This window comes from Phoenix dactylifera, chromosome 17, assembly GCF_009389715.1.
Source record: "Phoenix dactylifera cultivar Barhee BC4 chromosome 17, palm_55x_up_171113_PBpolish2nd_filt_p, whole genome shotgun sequence".
In the NCBI taxonomy this organism is placed as follows: domain Eukaryota; kingdom Viridiplantae; phylum Streptophyta; class Magnoliopsida; order Arecales; family Arecaceae; genus Phoenix; species Phoenix dactylifera.
The window spans coordinates 11,740,106-11,756,725 of NC_052408.1; the positions used below are offsets into that span (position 1 = coordinate 11,740,106).

Consider the following 16,620-nt stretch of genomic DNA (forward strand, 5'->3'; position numbering starts at 1 on the left):
AGTTGTATTCCCATGAAAATATGATTTACATATTTCATGGAAAAGTCTTTCCCATAAGAAACATGGAAAAGTTTCTTTCCCATGAGGCGGGAATCACTTTATTTTTATTTTTTCTCAAAAAGGCCCTTCAGCATTAAAGAGGCATTAAAGATCTAATTTTTATTAAGGACATAATAGGAATTATACATAACTTTTTCAGAAAAGTGGATGGCCAACCAAACATAGGCCCTTTGGAAATTTGTCACTTTCCCATGATCAACCAAACATGCCAAAAGTACTTTTCTAGGCATCCTCTTTCTTGAAATTTGTTTTCTAAAAATCATATTTCTAGAAGAAAAATACTTTAGGCGAACCAAACGAGCCCTATGTAGGTGTCGCAGTTTACAGGCCGCCTACTCCTTTATGTTCCCTTTTTCCCCTCTTCCTTCTCTCCTCTTTATTATTTAAAAAAAGAGGCCTTTTGCCAACGGGATGTGCAATGGAGTAGTCCTCGATACCCAAGAACCCTCTCTACCGTACGATGACGTGACTCAGCCAGGTTTTTGCATCACACCGCATCCAGGATCATTCGAAGCCGCGCCGGCATATTCATCCTAGTTTTACTTCGAGTGCTTTGCAATTCTAATCAGTCACATTCGTTTTAAACGCTTCAAGATTAATGAAATTAATCAGCACTTTGTATTAATCACATCGGTGCCCTTATCTCTCCATCTGAAAGCTTTCAGAATGTTACCATAAGGAGCCCTTTGAGGATAGAAGCAGAACGTGGACCTTGCGCTTTTTCTTTGCTAGCTTTTATTTTCTTATTTTTTTGCTGTTGATTTCCTAAACATCAATATCTTATTCCATTGGTTCGGTTAACTGTAGTTCCAGCTAGGCCTGAAGCCGGGATAGCTAATTCTCAATGATAGCGTCCCCTTCCTTGAATTTAATGCGAGTCACACTGGAACCAATCTTCCTGTTTGTCACTTTTTAAGTCGGTTGCGGCTCGTCCTACAATGTTCTTAAGGTCAAAAGGTGGTGAGAGGTCTGCAAGGAAAAAAGCCAGCTCGAATGTCCTATTGAAACATAATTTTATTAGGAAGAATTATAGTTTTGGCTGGCATCCTGATCACCTTTGGCAACATCGTCTTCAATTCGGGGCAAAATGATAGCGCCAGATTTATTTTTAACTTGCATGAGTCGCATTTCTAAACTTCTCTCTGGCACAGGCGCTTAGCTCCAAGCCTCCAAGTAGGCATAAGCCCGTAGAACGTTGGCTAATATAGTTTTTGACCAGGAATTTGAAAAGGATTCATAGTATCTATACTAACGTTAGTCTCAAGTAATCCGTAAATTAGAGAAGATGTGCTCTATCTCAGATCATCAGACATTTTGAATTGGCTCGTAACTTGGGAAAATCGATTCCTACCAAGGAAAGAAAGCAGACTCGCGCTCCAAAAAAAATAGAAAAGGAAAGCAGACTCAGAGACCACAGAGACATGCCTACGCTAAAAACAGCATGTTTCAATGCAAGTAAAGCTGCACAACCAGCTGTAAATCTAAGAACCCAAGCATCACCACAGAGACATGCCTACACTAGAAAGAACCTGTTTCAATGCAAGGAAGTAGAGCTGCACGAGCGGCTGTAAATCTTAGAACCAAAGCATCAAAAAAGTTATTAGATGCAGAAATAACAGGCAGGTTGGAGATCATCCACAATGCTATGGAAAAATTATCCAGCACAGGCCATCATTGATTGACTAAATTTGTCCGGTGAGTACATGAGATAATTATGTTCTCTTCTAGTCCAGCTTCCAATGAGGGCATTCTCATCACAACCTTATAACAAATTTCCATGAATGGAAAATGAAAGATTACAAAATGAACCAAAAGAAATTGCCAAACAACCTTATACCCTGCTCAAGTTATACAAAAGCAAGTGAAAATGGACTCAAGTTCTGCAATAGCCAAACTGCTCTCTCGTGTTGGTGCTCCAACATCAAGCTTAGGTAGAAGAAAAGATGCTGTACAGTTCTGTTGCCGAGGCCATATGTACAAAGAACAGCGCAGCAGCAGTTGATCAGAATGTTTCTCTAGAGAAGCTTTCAAATTGCCGAACAAAATAATGTGACGAAAGAATTGATTTAAGTATAAAAATCTTCTCCAGCGCAACATCACTAATCTGAAATAATCTCTTCCAACAAAGAGTCCTCAGGTCTTATGAAGAGATCATAGTCCAAATTTGTGCCATTAAATGAATTTTTCCCTAGAGGTGCAACCTCTCCATAATCTAAGTCACTCCAATCCAGATCTTCATCAGTATAATTATAATATGTTGGTTCACCAACATGCACGCCTACATTACCATTTATGCTTTGACTGCCAACCTTGTGACTATGGAAATCAGAGTCAGCTGCTGCCTTAGCCTCAGCATTTTCACATATACAACTTGTGGGATTTTCATGAAATTCACCTCTACCTGGTCTTATCTCCTTAGGCTCCCCCATAAATCCTTTTTGAAAAGTGCGCACCTTTGACGCAAATTCTTCCCAAGTCATGTTTGCTCGGCGTAGGAAGAGAGAGTACAGTTTTTTACCATTAGGACGTATTGTCCTCTTGTGCCCAAGGTATCTCCTGAATAACATGCAAATCAATGCAATAAGAAAGATAAGATGTTAAGAGTTCAATGTTCTCAAAAAGGTGTCAGAGTTTATGTACATCCAAATCACATTAAAATGTAACGTTTACCTTCGGCCAGCCAAAATTCTAGCCATGTTACCATTGTTGTTGGTTACAAAAGCATCACTTCCATCACATACGATAAAATCAAGAGCAGCCATGCGAGATGAAAATGAGGAGAATGGTGCCAGTTCCTCCTTGCTGGCTAAAGTTTCTTTTGAATGAAAATGGGGAAAGAGTGCTTTCAGGGGTGCCAGGGTTTCTTCCCCTCCATATATTTCACCAGATGCCACATAGATGTGAACATCACTGCCAAAGCCCAATGCCCTCAGCATAAGTCCTACCTCTTCCGGAGACAGCGGGCATTTTCCATGCCTTCGTTCCTTGTCTGGGTTGCTTATCTGCCCATTTTTCAGCAGAACATCTTAGCCATGCAAGATGCAGCCAAATTTGGACATGTTCAGGAAGAAAAATTATTGATTTACTTACATGTAAAGTTTTCCAACGCTTGCGAATGGCACCAAGTTCTCTCCTTTCCCTTTCACCTCCACCATAATAGCACCCAGAAAAAGCAAGCATATCAGGTTCAAATCTGCAAGAATAATCATCTTAATGGGTGGCGGGACTTTCAACATTCTATCACTAGCTTCATGCAACTATGTGCATAAAGGTAATTCCAAGTCCCAACAGCATATTTCTAATAGAAAAATAATATCAACCCAAGAGGTCCGCCTAAATTATATTCATTTCAAAAATAACAGATAACCCCGCAAATAATAATCAACAAACCTAGATGTCCAGTGAAAATAAAACATCATTAACTAATAATGAGGACAATCACATTAATGGATGGCCACATACATATATTAACAATCCCTTAATAACAATACCACCTTAAATATCTCATAGAAATTTTCAGCATATAATCTTTAGAACTAAGCCCACTAAGAGAGGGAAAGAATTAGATAGGTATAATTTGATTATGGCATAATATGTCATACCGCCCCAAAATGCCTGGTTCGGGGCATACCATACTAGGGTGGTACTAGTATGAAGATCATATTTAGGTCAGTGAATGCCCAGTACTGACCCGTACTGAAGGACTGTGGTGTGTACCGAAACGTATCAAGGCGTACCAAGATTAAAAAGTGAGAAAATGGCTCGAGAGCTATCTCGGTGCAGGGTGCATATTGTACCATAGTGAACCAATAACCTAGTAGTATGGTACCTAATATTAAGATTGCAGACCTTGGGTTACAATGTTTCAACTTAATGAACTAAATAATGAAGCAAAAGGGGTAAAAATGAAGAAAGAAAAAAGCGAGAAAGTATATTTCAAGAGCAAGTAAAACCATCTTGTAGAATAAAATAAAATATGCAGCCATGTCTGAAAAGTCAGCTTGGTTCACCAAAACGCATGGCAATTATCAATTAGCCCATTTGGCATCAGGGTATTAAGTTCAGTTGAACTTGTGCAAAGCCAGATTGAAAGTAAACTCAGCCAAAACAATTAAGTATTTCCAAGTTGTGGAGACATTCACCATAGAGCAATGCACAAGGAAAAAGTTTTCTCTGCATAAACTACCATCAAAGACAACAATATGACCAAATTAAAAGTTTACCTCAGGTGCAGGGCAATAAAATGCTTGCCTTTTGCCTTCATTCGACGTATCAACATATCACCCATTTTCTGAATTGATTTGGTGAATCTTAAAGCATGATAGTTAACTCTACATCTCAGTCTTTGCAGATCTGTCTCCAACTTGTTTGCAAGCCTATAATCAAACTTCGACAGCTGGACAACCTGCGGCACCATGAAGATCATAGATTTCACATGGAGACATCGCAGACTTAATAATCAAAGGACAAGTTTGAGCATAACCTAAACTTTCACCAAGCAAACAACAACATGACAATGAAGTTGTTAAATCAAGCTCAAAGGCTCCATAAAGTCGCAATTTCAGCCCCTCTTTAAACTACTTGACAACACTCAGGAATATAAAACCTATCATGAATAGATATTTCCTTAATATTTCAATGCAAATTGTGATTATCCTACATCCTACAATAGTTCTTCAAATAAAGGAAGAGTAAGCCCCTATATTTCATGTCACAGGAGATAAGAGTATCATGTATTCCCCCAAAGTTCCAAAGCAATGCATAGCCACACAGACTCTTCTATCAGAACTAGATAGCTACACTGTGTTTTCTTTTAGTAATGATTAAATTTTTATCAGGTAAAAACAGCTGTATAGCAGGGTATGTTTCCTCCACAGATAACAGTAAGAAGAGCATATTGAACACGTAACGATTTCCCTGAAGTTGCTGTTCCCTTTTAGGGCATCCTTAATGAGAACATCTCCATCATAATTAACAATACGTCTGACATAAGCAGAAACAAAGCCATCACTGGTGATGCAAGATCATTAGAATTTTAGAAACAATTCCCTGTACTACATTGCTAGTGCTGCTGAATGTGCTTTCCTGATAACCTTTGGCATGAAGCCAAACCAATATAGATCAATCAGTTCGCATGGATTAACCTCACAAGCCAAGATGTTCCATGAAAATGACAGGCAAATATATGATGATTTCTCATTTGACTACTGAGCAAGCTTTTTACCTTAATGCTGATGAATATTATTGTTTGCCTCAGAGAGAAGGATGCGACATATCGTAAGTGCTTGAAAATTTTAGGGCTGAAGGACAAGTATGATCCATGGTATTTAAGTAGTTCCTAAACTTTTTTATGTGTAGGGCATATGGAAATCTTTACAGTGTAGAAAAATGACCAATAAACCATCCGACTTCATCATGCTGAATGGAAAGAGCCAACAGGTTGTTCATTTAGCTGGTGCATTACATGCATCCAAAAAGTAAGAAAGGTTGATCATTACTTTATTGTTATATAGGCAAAATGATCCTTTGGCATAGCACTCCCCATATTGCTAATCCATTCACGATAGAAGATTTTCAACAATATCTGCAGCACCACTACACAGCCACTGGGGTGCTGTCATTTAAGAAAATAAACATCATAATTCAACAATTCATTGATGATCTAACAACACATATATGGCAACTTGCTACGGTACATCAAAGGAGTGGATGATCATAAAATGGGATTGACATGATCAACTGCCTATATATGGTTATGTGATAATGTTATACCAGGTTTCACCTCCTCCACCCCTGCCCCACCCCCTCTCACTGTATGTTCTCAACCATGACATGAACAAACAACATACATAAAGAGAGATACAGATAAAGATAGAGAGAGACAAAAGAGATGATAGTATCACATTATGCTGTCAGATCCCTTTAATAATCACCATACAATCTTTCTCCTAACAAAATTAATAACACAATTATGAAAGAATAGTTATAAGTAAATATTTTGAAAGAAAGTCAATAGTCAGCTGCAGTTTAGACTTCACTATAAAGTAGAAGCCTGGTTGAGTTGTAAAATAAATCTAAGACATGTCAGTACAGAAAAGATATACACACGAGTTAAATTGAAATTTACAAATTACTGGAAAGATGATTACATGATGGGCTTTTAATTATCTTAGCAAATCATTGAAAGTCGTTTTTGTCCACAAAATATAAAAAGACTCGAACAATATAGCTACAGTTAATGCTGAATGAATTTAAGTTCAGCAACAGGCAGAGGTATTCAACTAGTATTATTAGTTCTTTCCATAAAGAAAATTATACCGAAAGAATTTGTTTGAATTAAATAAATACAATCAGCTGAAATTTGAGGAAACCATCTGTGAGAAATAAAAGTTGTAAGTTTAAGAAATTTCAGTACTTACATGTTTCTTGAGAAGAACAGGCAAGACTCGATTTTGGTAACATCTTGGAGTACACTTCCTTGGAACACGCATATTATATGGAGCCCTAACAACCTTCCTTCCCTTTTTTGGAAGCTCTTTTACAATTTTAACATCATTTGAGAGGAATGAGATGAACCAGTCAACATCAAAAATTTCGGCGAAATTGCTGTGCATCATACATAGTATCACAAACCAGTGCACAATATATTTTGCAATTCAGCTTGCAATATCCAACACCATTACTCCATTAATTGAAAAACCTAAAAGATTCAGTATTTGAAGCAGACCTGGCATCTTTCCAAAAAGATCTTTCATCCAGCTTTGGAACAACTAGAGTAGCATTCAAAATGCGTGCTGCAACAACAGAATCCACTATCTGAAACAAACCATAGGTATCACAAGTTCTCCATCAGCAATCTAATAGGAAGGTCCAGATTATTAAACAAATAAAAAATTGGAAGAGAATCAACCACTGCATCATAACCTACCACTAGTAATTTAGATCACTCCAATTAGTAGCGAGACCAGAAAAACTAGTCAGCAAATAAGCTCTTAATGTACAGATTATCTGCACAATCATACATCTCTAAGCAACAGAACTACCTAGATTCTGCGGCAAAATAATAATTTAAGAAAAGCAGCAAATTTAGGGAAAGCATCCTAGTATTATCTAAATATAGATATTATATGATAATTTATTAATATATTAAATGCTATGGCTCGTAAGCAACAATGTTTAATGAAAACTGTTGATACAGCATCTTTAAGAATGATAACATTTCTTAAAAGACTAAGGCTGACAGAATGATGTTGTCATGAAACTTCCACCTGCAGCACATGATTAACCCAGCCCATCAAGAATAAATCGTATTACATCAAAATATCTTTCACAAACATTGAATTATGCTGAAAAGATTTGGCAACTTGTTCCACAATCAGAAGCGTTCCCTATGAGTAGTCCTTAAATGGCAATAGGATTAGCAAATGTCAGAACAATTTATCCATCTAAACTTCTAGCAACTCCACCAGCACTGTTTTCTTTTGCTATAAGGGTAAGATCTTAGTTGTTAAAGGTCAAAAAGGAACCTACAGCAATGGGTGGATCAAACTAGTTGTCAATATCAAGAGTTTAAGCATTCTCCCACCATGAATAAAAGTTTTAGAAGAATCAGGCTGAGTACAGGATAAGGATGGGATAAGAAACAACCTTGCAAAGGAGACTAACTTCTAGCCAGTAAATTTTTTGATCTAGACTCTACCATCCATTTCACATTTGGCGAGCAATGTCACTGATAGAACAATGCCCCTTTTGTGGTTCCCGCTCTAAGACTGCTTCTCACCTTTTCATTCGCTGTCTGTTTGCCCAAGCATTGTAATCTCCTCTTTTATCATACTGGAATCTCCGTGGTTTGCCCCTGAATTTAACATCTCTTTGGTCCACATGGAGGAGAAGGAAAATTCAGGTCCATTTAAGAAAAAGTTGGGATCAATTGCTCATGGCACTCATGTGGAACATCTGGCACAAGAGAAACTCAAGGATCTTCTTGAAAGGAAAAGCATTGCCTGCCTCTGTTTTGCATAAAATATTGTACTTTTTTCCTTATGGAGCTGTCTTTGTAATGCCAAAACCTCTCTTTCCCACGACTGTCTTTTAGGTAAGCTGTCTTCTCTACGTGCGTAATTACCAGCCTCCTTCTTGTAAATATTTCTTTTCTTTCAATAAAGTTTGGGGGAAGTTACTCACTCCCTCCATTTTACATAAAAAAAAAAAGAAGAAAAGAAATAGGTATTCCAGTCCTCAAATTCATCAGCAAGTGATAGGTCTGATATTCTAATAGAACTATTCTATTCTCTGACCAAATAACAAGATGGTTAGTGCTCATATTTATCACTAAGGAAATTGATATAAGCTCCAAAAATAACAAGAAGAATTAGCAATCCCACTAACAAAAAAAAGCACAAACCCTTCCTAACATGAAGAATTTATTGGATGCAATATTTACTCCTGACCAATATCATGCCATGGTGACATGGACCGTAGGCACCGATTATATATTATTGTGTATACACAAAATTGGAGCCACAAAGCACATTGGAAACTGCCCCAATTTGAAAGGCATTTCATTCCATAATAGAACTTACTCCATTTACTAAGTGTATTGTCACAAAAAGCAGAAGGGATATGAAATGGAGGCACAAGGGACTAAGTACTGATGAATCGAGAATGATGCAATTATATACTGAGATATTATCTTCTTTTAATCTCATATAACATTTAAAAATGTCAGATCAAGTTTGCATTCATATTAATCAAGAACATGAGTGCCCTTTTATTCAATGATGCCTGGTCAAAGTACCATGAAAGCATCAACCAACAAGACCAAACACATTTTTACTACAAATATGGTGCCCATCAAGAGTCTTTCTAAGCATATTACATTTAGATGGTTCCTAAGTATAAATATATTTAGATGGTGCATCTGAATTCTTGTATAAGATAGACATATGATAGTCTCTTACCAAAATTTTCCTTAGCTAGGAATTTGGCAGCAACTTGTAGAGTGTTGATATCAGGTTTATAGCCGCTTGTAGCACTTTCTCAGACCTTGATGAATCATGATTCGATGCATAACCATGACCTCATATGAACTAGACTAGGTATATAAGTGGATTTAACTTTTAAAATACAAGAACACCTATAATTCGACTTCAGCTTAAAGAAGAACAGCAAGTGACATGTAGAATTAATATCACATAATTGCAGAAAAAATGCCTATTTAGCAGTCTTTCTTTGTGAAGGTTTTTTTCCTATTTGACTGAGTTGTTCTTTCGATAAACAAATGACTCATAAAGAGTATTATATTCAAAAAAATATATTTGACTAACGGACCGATCAAAGACCAACTCTAAATCAACTCAGATTATTTTATTCATAAGTTGCAAGTTGAGCTCAGAGTTTCAATATGTAGCAAAGAAGAAAACCAACGAAGATCTTGGATAGTTTCTCAAGTAAACAACTATAGAAAAGTAGGAAACTATCTTACTCCTGTTCTTTGTTGATTTAAGCCTCCGCTTGTTGCGATCATCAAGTACCTACCAGGAACAGTGATTGCTTTGGCTGCTACAAAATGAGATGAGAAAGTCCATTTTATGCAATAAAATCAACTTGCAGAAAGCAAAAAAAAAACAACTAGCAGCAATTTAAAAACTATAATAACCATTTGTGAGATAAACATTAATGAGCTGATGAATAATGCAAAAGTGATATTCCTTCAATTATTTATTAAGTCCTCACGTTTCCCAATTCCTCTATTGAAATTTGGAACGAAACCTTGAGTTATATAAAAAATAAGACACATTTGACCAAAAATAATAATAATAATAAGACACACACCAAATATTTCCGGCGAAAAACAAATTCTTTCCCTCAAAAGCGTCACACTTTGAGTAACTTCGACACCCTATTCAACTTTTTAGTGGATCAATAAATCAGAACACGGATCCAATACACACCTAGAAATTTACTGCTCGCATTGCTGCATCCATGGTAGTGCTTCGATAGCTTCGAGACCCAGAGATCACCTTTGACGCTCCCTCCACCACGCTACACAACCACAAAAGCAACAAAAAAAAAAAAAAAATGTTTCCGCTGTTTTCAACTACATCAAAACCATTCGAACCGATGCATTCCATAGGATGATTAATAAAATTTGAAAAAACACAAACCGGAACGCGGAAAATTTCCACAGAGGCCGTGCTCCTTCGGAGATCACCAGAATCCCCCACCTATATTACATAAAAATCGGTATAAAAATTAGGAAACGAGGAATCTAGGGAGGGATTAACGATTGAAGGAAGGTATAGGAGTGAGGGGCGGAGAAGGCACCGTCAGATTGGAGGGCTTCCGATGGCGGTGGGAGCGGCGGTGAGATAGGGGCGGGGGGTCCATAAGGGGCGGAGCGAAGAAGGAGAGGAGGGCGAGAACGAGGAGGAGGACGAGGGCGGAGGCGGCGAGGGAAGAGATGGCGGGCACCGCCAGGATCGGGCAGCGATCGTGGTGGCGCCGCCGGTGGGGAGCCATTGGCAACGGCGGCGTCGGCCCCAATTTCCTCTCTCTTCTTCTCTCTTCTCTCTCTCTCTAATCTCGGCCTCTCGCTGGCGGAGCAGAGGCGGAAGGCGACAGCGGCGAATCCATGGACGTCACCCCTTTCCTTTCGAGCGACCGGAAAGTAGCCGATAGTACGACTGGGGTTATTTACGAGATGGGCTTTGGCATTATCGTATATGTACACTCCTGTATTTACTGAATACGCCCCACATTGTTTGGTCTTCTTTCAGATGGGAGGGAAAGAAAGAAGAGGAGTGCACGAGCGAATTTTGGGATTATATTTATCATGTAACGTCGGTAATAAAAATTTCTATCCGGTTGGAATCACATGAAGTCGGCAAGCTGTAGCGAAATTTATTTTTATACGGCTATTTTTAAAAAATATACGCCAATTCTAAATTTTGTTTTTTCAAAAAAGAGAAATGGACCACCAAGGTGGTAGCCCAGTTGGAACGGGGCGTTTGCTTCTAACCAAGTGGTTTCAGGTTCGAAACGCACGGGCGTCGATTAAATCTGGGGACCGGATGCCCCGCGTCTGAACACGGGGTCTGGAAGTGCTACTGGTCGGCTGGTAGCCTGGGTGGTGCCAGGTGTGACGTACTCACACGGGGTACTCGTGCCAGGGCCCAGTGGGGTAACTGAGCCGGGGCCACGGGTGGGGAGGGTATGAGTTAAAATATGGCTGGGGTCTGGTGAGCTGGGCCTATACCAAACGGTCATTCTGCCCGCATCGAACATGCTCCTGGCGGGGTGGGGGCCCAGTGTGGGGCTGCTACGCGGGGTGGGCTTGCCCTTCCCCCCTCTTCCCCTTTTTTTTCCGCAAAAAAAAAAAAAAAAAAAAAAGAGAAATGGGAAAGGTCAATTAAGCAAAACTAGGAATGTGCCTATGCCGGTGATCGGATGGGATCACACACATGTATAATTTATATAATTGCTTATATTTCTATAAAAAATAAGATGAAAAAGAAAGCCAATGAACCAGCCAAAATTAAAAAGATATTACTCACAAATATTATAACTATCCACTGAAAGTTATATTTATGTTCCAACGATTCATACCTTATCGATTTTAATTTATTTTGACATGGCTTGTATTAGCCATTTCCTTTCATTTATTGTACAATATAGTTTTTTAATTTTAAGAATCTAGAACCAATATAATTGTCTCAGCCTTCTATCGAATACTCGTCGAAGATTTAATTGTTTGGTCTATTTTTTTCATTACATGGCCAAATTCTATCTGTTCGGCTTTGATCTCCAATTATTTATAATTTCTCAGTTGAACTCTACCCAATATAAATAAGAATTACGCGATATAATTTCTCAGTTGAACTCTACCCAATATAAATAAGAATTACGTGATTCATATCTATTTTGATTTTATCGCTAAAATTAGCATAGTATTTAATGAAAAATTTTAAAATACCTAAGTGAATGAAAGATCGCAGCGATGCTCTGGCTAAAATATTGTGGACTAATTTTCCGTTGGTGCGTCGCAATGCGACGGCGACAGCCGGTCGAAAATTATTTCGGTGGGTGGAGCGAGAGATTTGGGTGTATGTACGGTTTAACCCACCAAAATGGTTGATATCACGTGAGTTGTGAAATTCTCGTAGCAAGTGGCTGTATTTTATTTGCGCTGAAAGGTTGGAGGTGGGGCCGGTAACGGGAAAAAGCCGGCCAAAATACTCTTTGGTCCGGGTGCGATCTAAATTTTTCAAACTGGACGGTGGGTCTGGTTCAGTGATGAGAAACGTGGCCTACGAGACAGCTGAATTAATAAAACATCGTACGCCTACCGAAGTTATTTTTAATCTGATTTGGACCACCCCTTGCCTAACTGAACCTCACTAAAGTTTGGTCTGGCATTGCCGCATGGGGCCAGGTATGTTCCCTACCTCCATCTCTATATTTTTTGTTGCTGGTAGTCCAAATCGGAAACGATTGGCACAGCGGTGTGAACGGGGTTCCCTTTGAGTTGCTTTGGTTGCGCTCCGCCCTCCGTCGTGAAACCTGCAAGCAAGCCTCGCACCACCACCGGGGTAGTGGGGGCCCTCCGACGATCAAGTCAGAGGAGATCAAAGGAGAAGGAGAAGGAGAAGGTAGCAGGTGAGATGATACTCTGGAAGATATATCTTACCCTCCCCCTTCCCCCCCAGCCTCATATATATCAGGCTGGGGGGTTTTTCCGGGGATTCGTCATCGTGTGGCACGATGGGGCTGCCACTGACATGGCCGTTACAGGGCGTCGTGGGGCAGCGCTGGGTACAGCCATGGCAGGGCATAGTGGAGCTCCGCTTTGTACGGCTGTTACAGGGGATCGTGGGGCAGCGCCGGATACGGCCGTTGCAGGGAGTAGTGGAGCAGGGGGCCGCGGCGTGCCTCAGAGGAACAGTCTGTTGTTGTCGAGAGATTGTCGACTCGGGGTCGGATTGCTGGATCAAGGGGCAGCCGACTCGGGGTCGGGCTGCAGAGCCGAAGATATCCGACCCGAGGTCGAATTGCTGGATCAAGGGGCAGCCGACTCGGGGTCGGGCTGCGGAGCCGAAGATATCCGACCCAAGGTCGGATTGCTGGATCAAGGGGCAGCCGTAGTCTTCCTGGGCGCGCGTGCCGGTCACGTGGGGCATGGTGGCTAAGTTCCCCCGTAACAGTAGCCCCCCACTCCCGAGCCTGGAACCAGGAGGGGAACGGGTGAAGGGAGTGATGCTTCGAGATTGCCGCCATCCCTCGGAAAGGCGCGCGCGCTCCGAGCTTCCCACCTTCTTTATGGCGTATGGCAGTTGTCGCTGATCTCGCGGTCTGCGGATTTCGGCGGACATCCTTCCTCTTTTTAACTCTCGGTAGCGCCTCGCCGACTCCTGACTCTTGAAGTTCCTCCGGCGCTAGGCCAGGCATCCGAGGGTTAGGCCTCAGGAAATTCATCCGGCGCTAGGCCAGGCATCCGAGGGTTAGGCCTCAGGAAATCCTTCCGGCGCTAGGCCAGGCATCCGAGGGTTAGGCCTCAGGAAATCCTTCCGGCGCTAGGCCAGGCATCCGAGGGTTAGGCCTCAGGAAATCCTTCCGGCGCTAGGCCAGGCATCCGAGGGTTAGGCCTCAGGAAATTCATCCGGCGCTAGGCCAGGCATCCGAGGGTTAGGCCTCAGGAAATTCATCCGGCGCTAGGCCAGGCATCCGAGGGTTAAGCCTCAGGAAATTCATCCGGCGCTAGGCCAGGCATCCGAGGGTTAGGCCTCAGGAAATTCATCCGGCGCTAGGCCAGGCATCCGAGGGTTAGGCCTCAGGAAATTCTTCCGGCGCTAGGCCAGACATCCGAGGGTTAGGCCTCAGGAAATTCTTCCGGCGCTAGGCCAGGCATCCGAGGGTTAGGCCTCAGGAAATTCTTCCGGCGCTAGGCCAGGCATCCGAGGACTGAGCCTTGGGGAATTCCGCTCGTTGGTTGGCCAAGGCTGGCGCAAGCCGAGGCGACCGGTCGGGGCTTCAGGCTGGTCTGCTCCCGGGATGATCATCGGGTTAGCCTGGCATCCGAGGGCCGAGCCTCGGGGAATTCCGCTCGTTGGTCGGCCAAGGCTGGCGCAAGCCGAGGCGACCGGTCGGGGCTTCAGGCTAGTCTGCTCCCGGGATGATCATCGGGTTAGCCTGGCATCCGAGGGCCGAGCCTCGGGGAATTCCGCTCGTTGGTCGGCCAAGGCTGGCGCAAGCCGAGGCGACCGGTCGGGGCTTCAGGCTAGTCTGCTCCCGGGATGATCATCGGGTTAGCCTGGCATCCGAGGGCCGAGCCTCGGGGAATTCCGCTCGTTGGTCGGCCAAGGCTGGCGCAAGCCGAGGCGACCGGTCGGGGCTTCAGGCTAGTCTGCTTCCGGGATGATCATCGGGTTAGCCTGGCATCCGAGGGCCGAGCCTCGGAGAATTCCGCTCGTTGGTCGGCCAAGGCTGGCGCAAGCCGAGGCGACCGGTCGGGGCTTCAGGCTAGTCTGCTCCCGGGATGATCATCGGGTTAGCCTGGCATCCGAGGGCCGAGCCTCGGAGAATTCCGCTCGTTGGTCGGCCAAGGCTGGCGCAAGCCGAGGCGACCGGTCGGGGCTTCAGGCTAGTCTGCTCCCGGGATGATCATCGGGTTAGCCTGGCATCCGAGGGCCGAGCCTCGGGGAATTCCGCTCGTTGGTCGGCCAAGGCTGGCGCAAGCCGAGGCGACCGGTCGGGGCTTCAGGCTAGTCTGCTCCCGGGATGATCATCGGGTTAGCCTGGCATCCGAGGGCCGAGCCTCGGGGAATTCCGCTCGTTGGTCGGCCAAGGCTGGCGCAAGCCGAGGCGACCGGTCGGGGCTTCAGGCTAGTCTGCTCCCGGGATGATCATCGGGTTAGCCTGGCATCCGAGGGCCGAGCCTCGGGGAATTCCGCTCGTTGGTCGGCCAAGGCTGGCGCAAGCCGAGGCGACCGGTCGGGGCTTCAGGCTAGTCTGCCGTCGGGCTCCTCCTCTGGCGTGCCTCTTTCCGCCTTTTCTTCCCAAGCTTTTGTGGGATCTCGGCGGCCTCCTTGCTCCGGTGGGCGGCCGCCTCCTCGGCGTCCGCATACTGGTTCGCCCGGGACAACAGCTCTGGGAAGCTCCGCGGCAGGCGTTTGTCCAGGGAGAAGGTGAGTCTGCCCTTCCGGAAGCCACGCTTCAGGGCTGAAAGAGCTACCTCCTGACTCAGGTTCCGGACCTCCAGCGTAGCCCTGTTGAAGCGGGTAAGATAATCCCGCAGGCTTTCTCCCTCGTTTTGCCGGACATCAAAGAGGGAGTCGGAGACCAGTCGCCGCCGGCTACTGACGGCGAAATGAGTGATGAAGAGGCGAGTGAACTGGTCGAAGGACCGGATTGAGTCAGCCTCCAGCCCGGCGAACCATGCCCTTGCCGGGCCACGGAGGGTTGCCGGGAAAGCCTTGCAGAGAAGGGATCTGATACTCCGTGGAGGAGCATAAGGGTCCTGAAACTCTCGACGTGATCCCGCGGGTCCGCCGCCCCGTCATAGGGCTCGATCGCCGGCATTTTGAACCCCGGCGGATTCGGGGTCCGCAGGATCCTCGAGGCGAGCGCCGGCTGGGAGGAGATCTCTAAGTCGGCGAAGGGATCTTTGGAATGGCCCTTCAGGACCTGGAGTTGCCGGTGGAGATCGTCCACCCGCCGGTCCAGGGAACGCGTCCGGTGGGTGGGAGACAAGGAGCGGCGAGAGGGGGACCGACTGGAGCGCGGGTTCCTCGAGGACTGGGGGGTCTGGGAACGCGCCCGGGCCCGCCTCTCGTACCCCGCGCAGCTCCGGTGGGAAGGTCCCGGCAGAATGGAGCGTGCTCGAGAATCCTCCTCGCGCCGGCGCTCCTCCCCATGGGAGAGGAAGGAACGCGGGTTGAGGAGGACAGGCGAACGCTCAGGCAGGGGCGGCTCCTGAGCCTGCTGCGGCGCCCGGGACATCGCACCCTGCAGATTCTGCACCGCCTCCGCGAGGGTGCGAACCTGCTGGGTTAGCTGGTCGAACTGGGCGGCTTCGACCATCTGAATGGGCGGTGGGGCGGTGGAGTGTTGCTGAGAGCGTGTTGGGGATGCAGCGGCCTCCCGGCCAGTGGCGCGAGAGGCCCCGCGACCGGAAGCATTGGAAGCTCCACGACCACCTCGCCGTGCCATTACGATCGCTCTGAGATCCGTGCCCTTCCTCTAGCGCCAACTGTTGCTGGTAGTCCAAACCGAGAACGATTGGCACAGCGGTGTGAACGGGGTTCCCTTTGAGTTGCTTTGGTTGCGCTCCGCCCTCCGTCGTGAAACCTGCAAGCAAGCCTCGCACCACCACCGGGGTAGTGGGGGCCCTCCGACGATCAAGTCGGAGGAGATCGAAGGAGAAGGAGAAGGAGAAGGTAGCAGGTGAGATGATACTCTGGAAGATATATCTTACCCTCCCCCTTCCCCCCCAGCCTCATATATATCAGGCTGGGGGGTTTTTCCGGGGATTCGTCATCGTGTGGCACGATGGGGCTGCCACTG

General features: G+C 44.7%; 1 protein-coding gene across 2 annotated transcripts; it reads right to left on the minus strand.

Annotated features, from left to right (window-relative positions):
* Positions 1-1,691: 1,691 nt before the first annotated feature.
* LOC103701082 (O-fucosyltransferase 16) lies at positions 1,692-10,741 on the minus strand. 2 transcript variants are annotated; one of them, XM_008783039.3, is made up of 10 exons: positions 10,387-10,741; positions 10,227-10,286; positions 10,014-10,104; positions 9,545-9,618; positions 6,788-6,876; positions 6,480-6,666; positions 4,284-4,465; positions 3,151-3,253; positions 2,731-3,062; positions 1,692-2,616 (listed from the first exon to the last, which is right to left on the minus strand). In XM_008783039.3, the coding sequence occupies exons 1-10, from the start codon at positions 10,579-10,581 to the stop codon at positions 2,160-2,162; spliced, it is 1,770 nt and encodes a 589-aa protein (XP_008781261.1). In that variant the 5' UTR covers positions 10,582-10,741; the 3' UTR covers positions 1,692-2,159. The 2 variants fall into 2 exon arrangements, with proteins under 2 accessions (XP_008781261.1, XP_008781260.1); XM_008783038.3 differs by having other exon boundaries at positions 9,545-9,621.
* Positions 10,742-16,620: the final 5,879 nt, after the last annotated feature.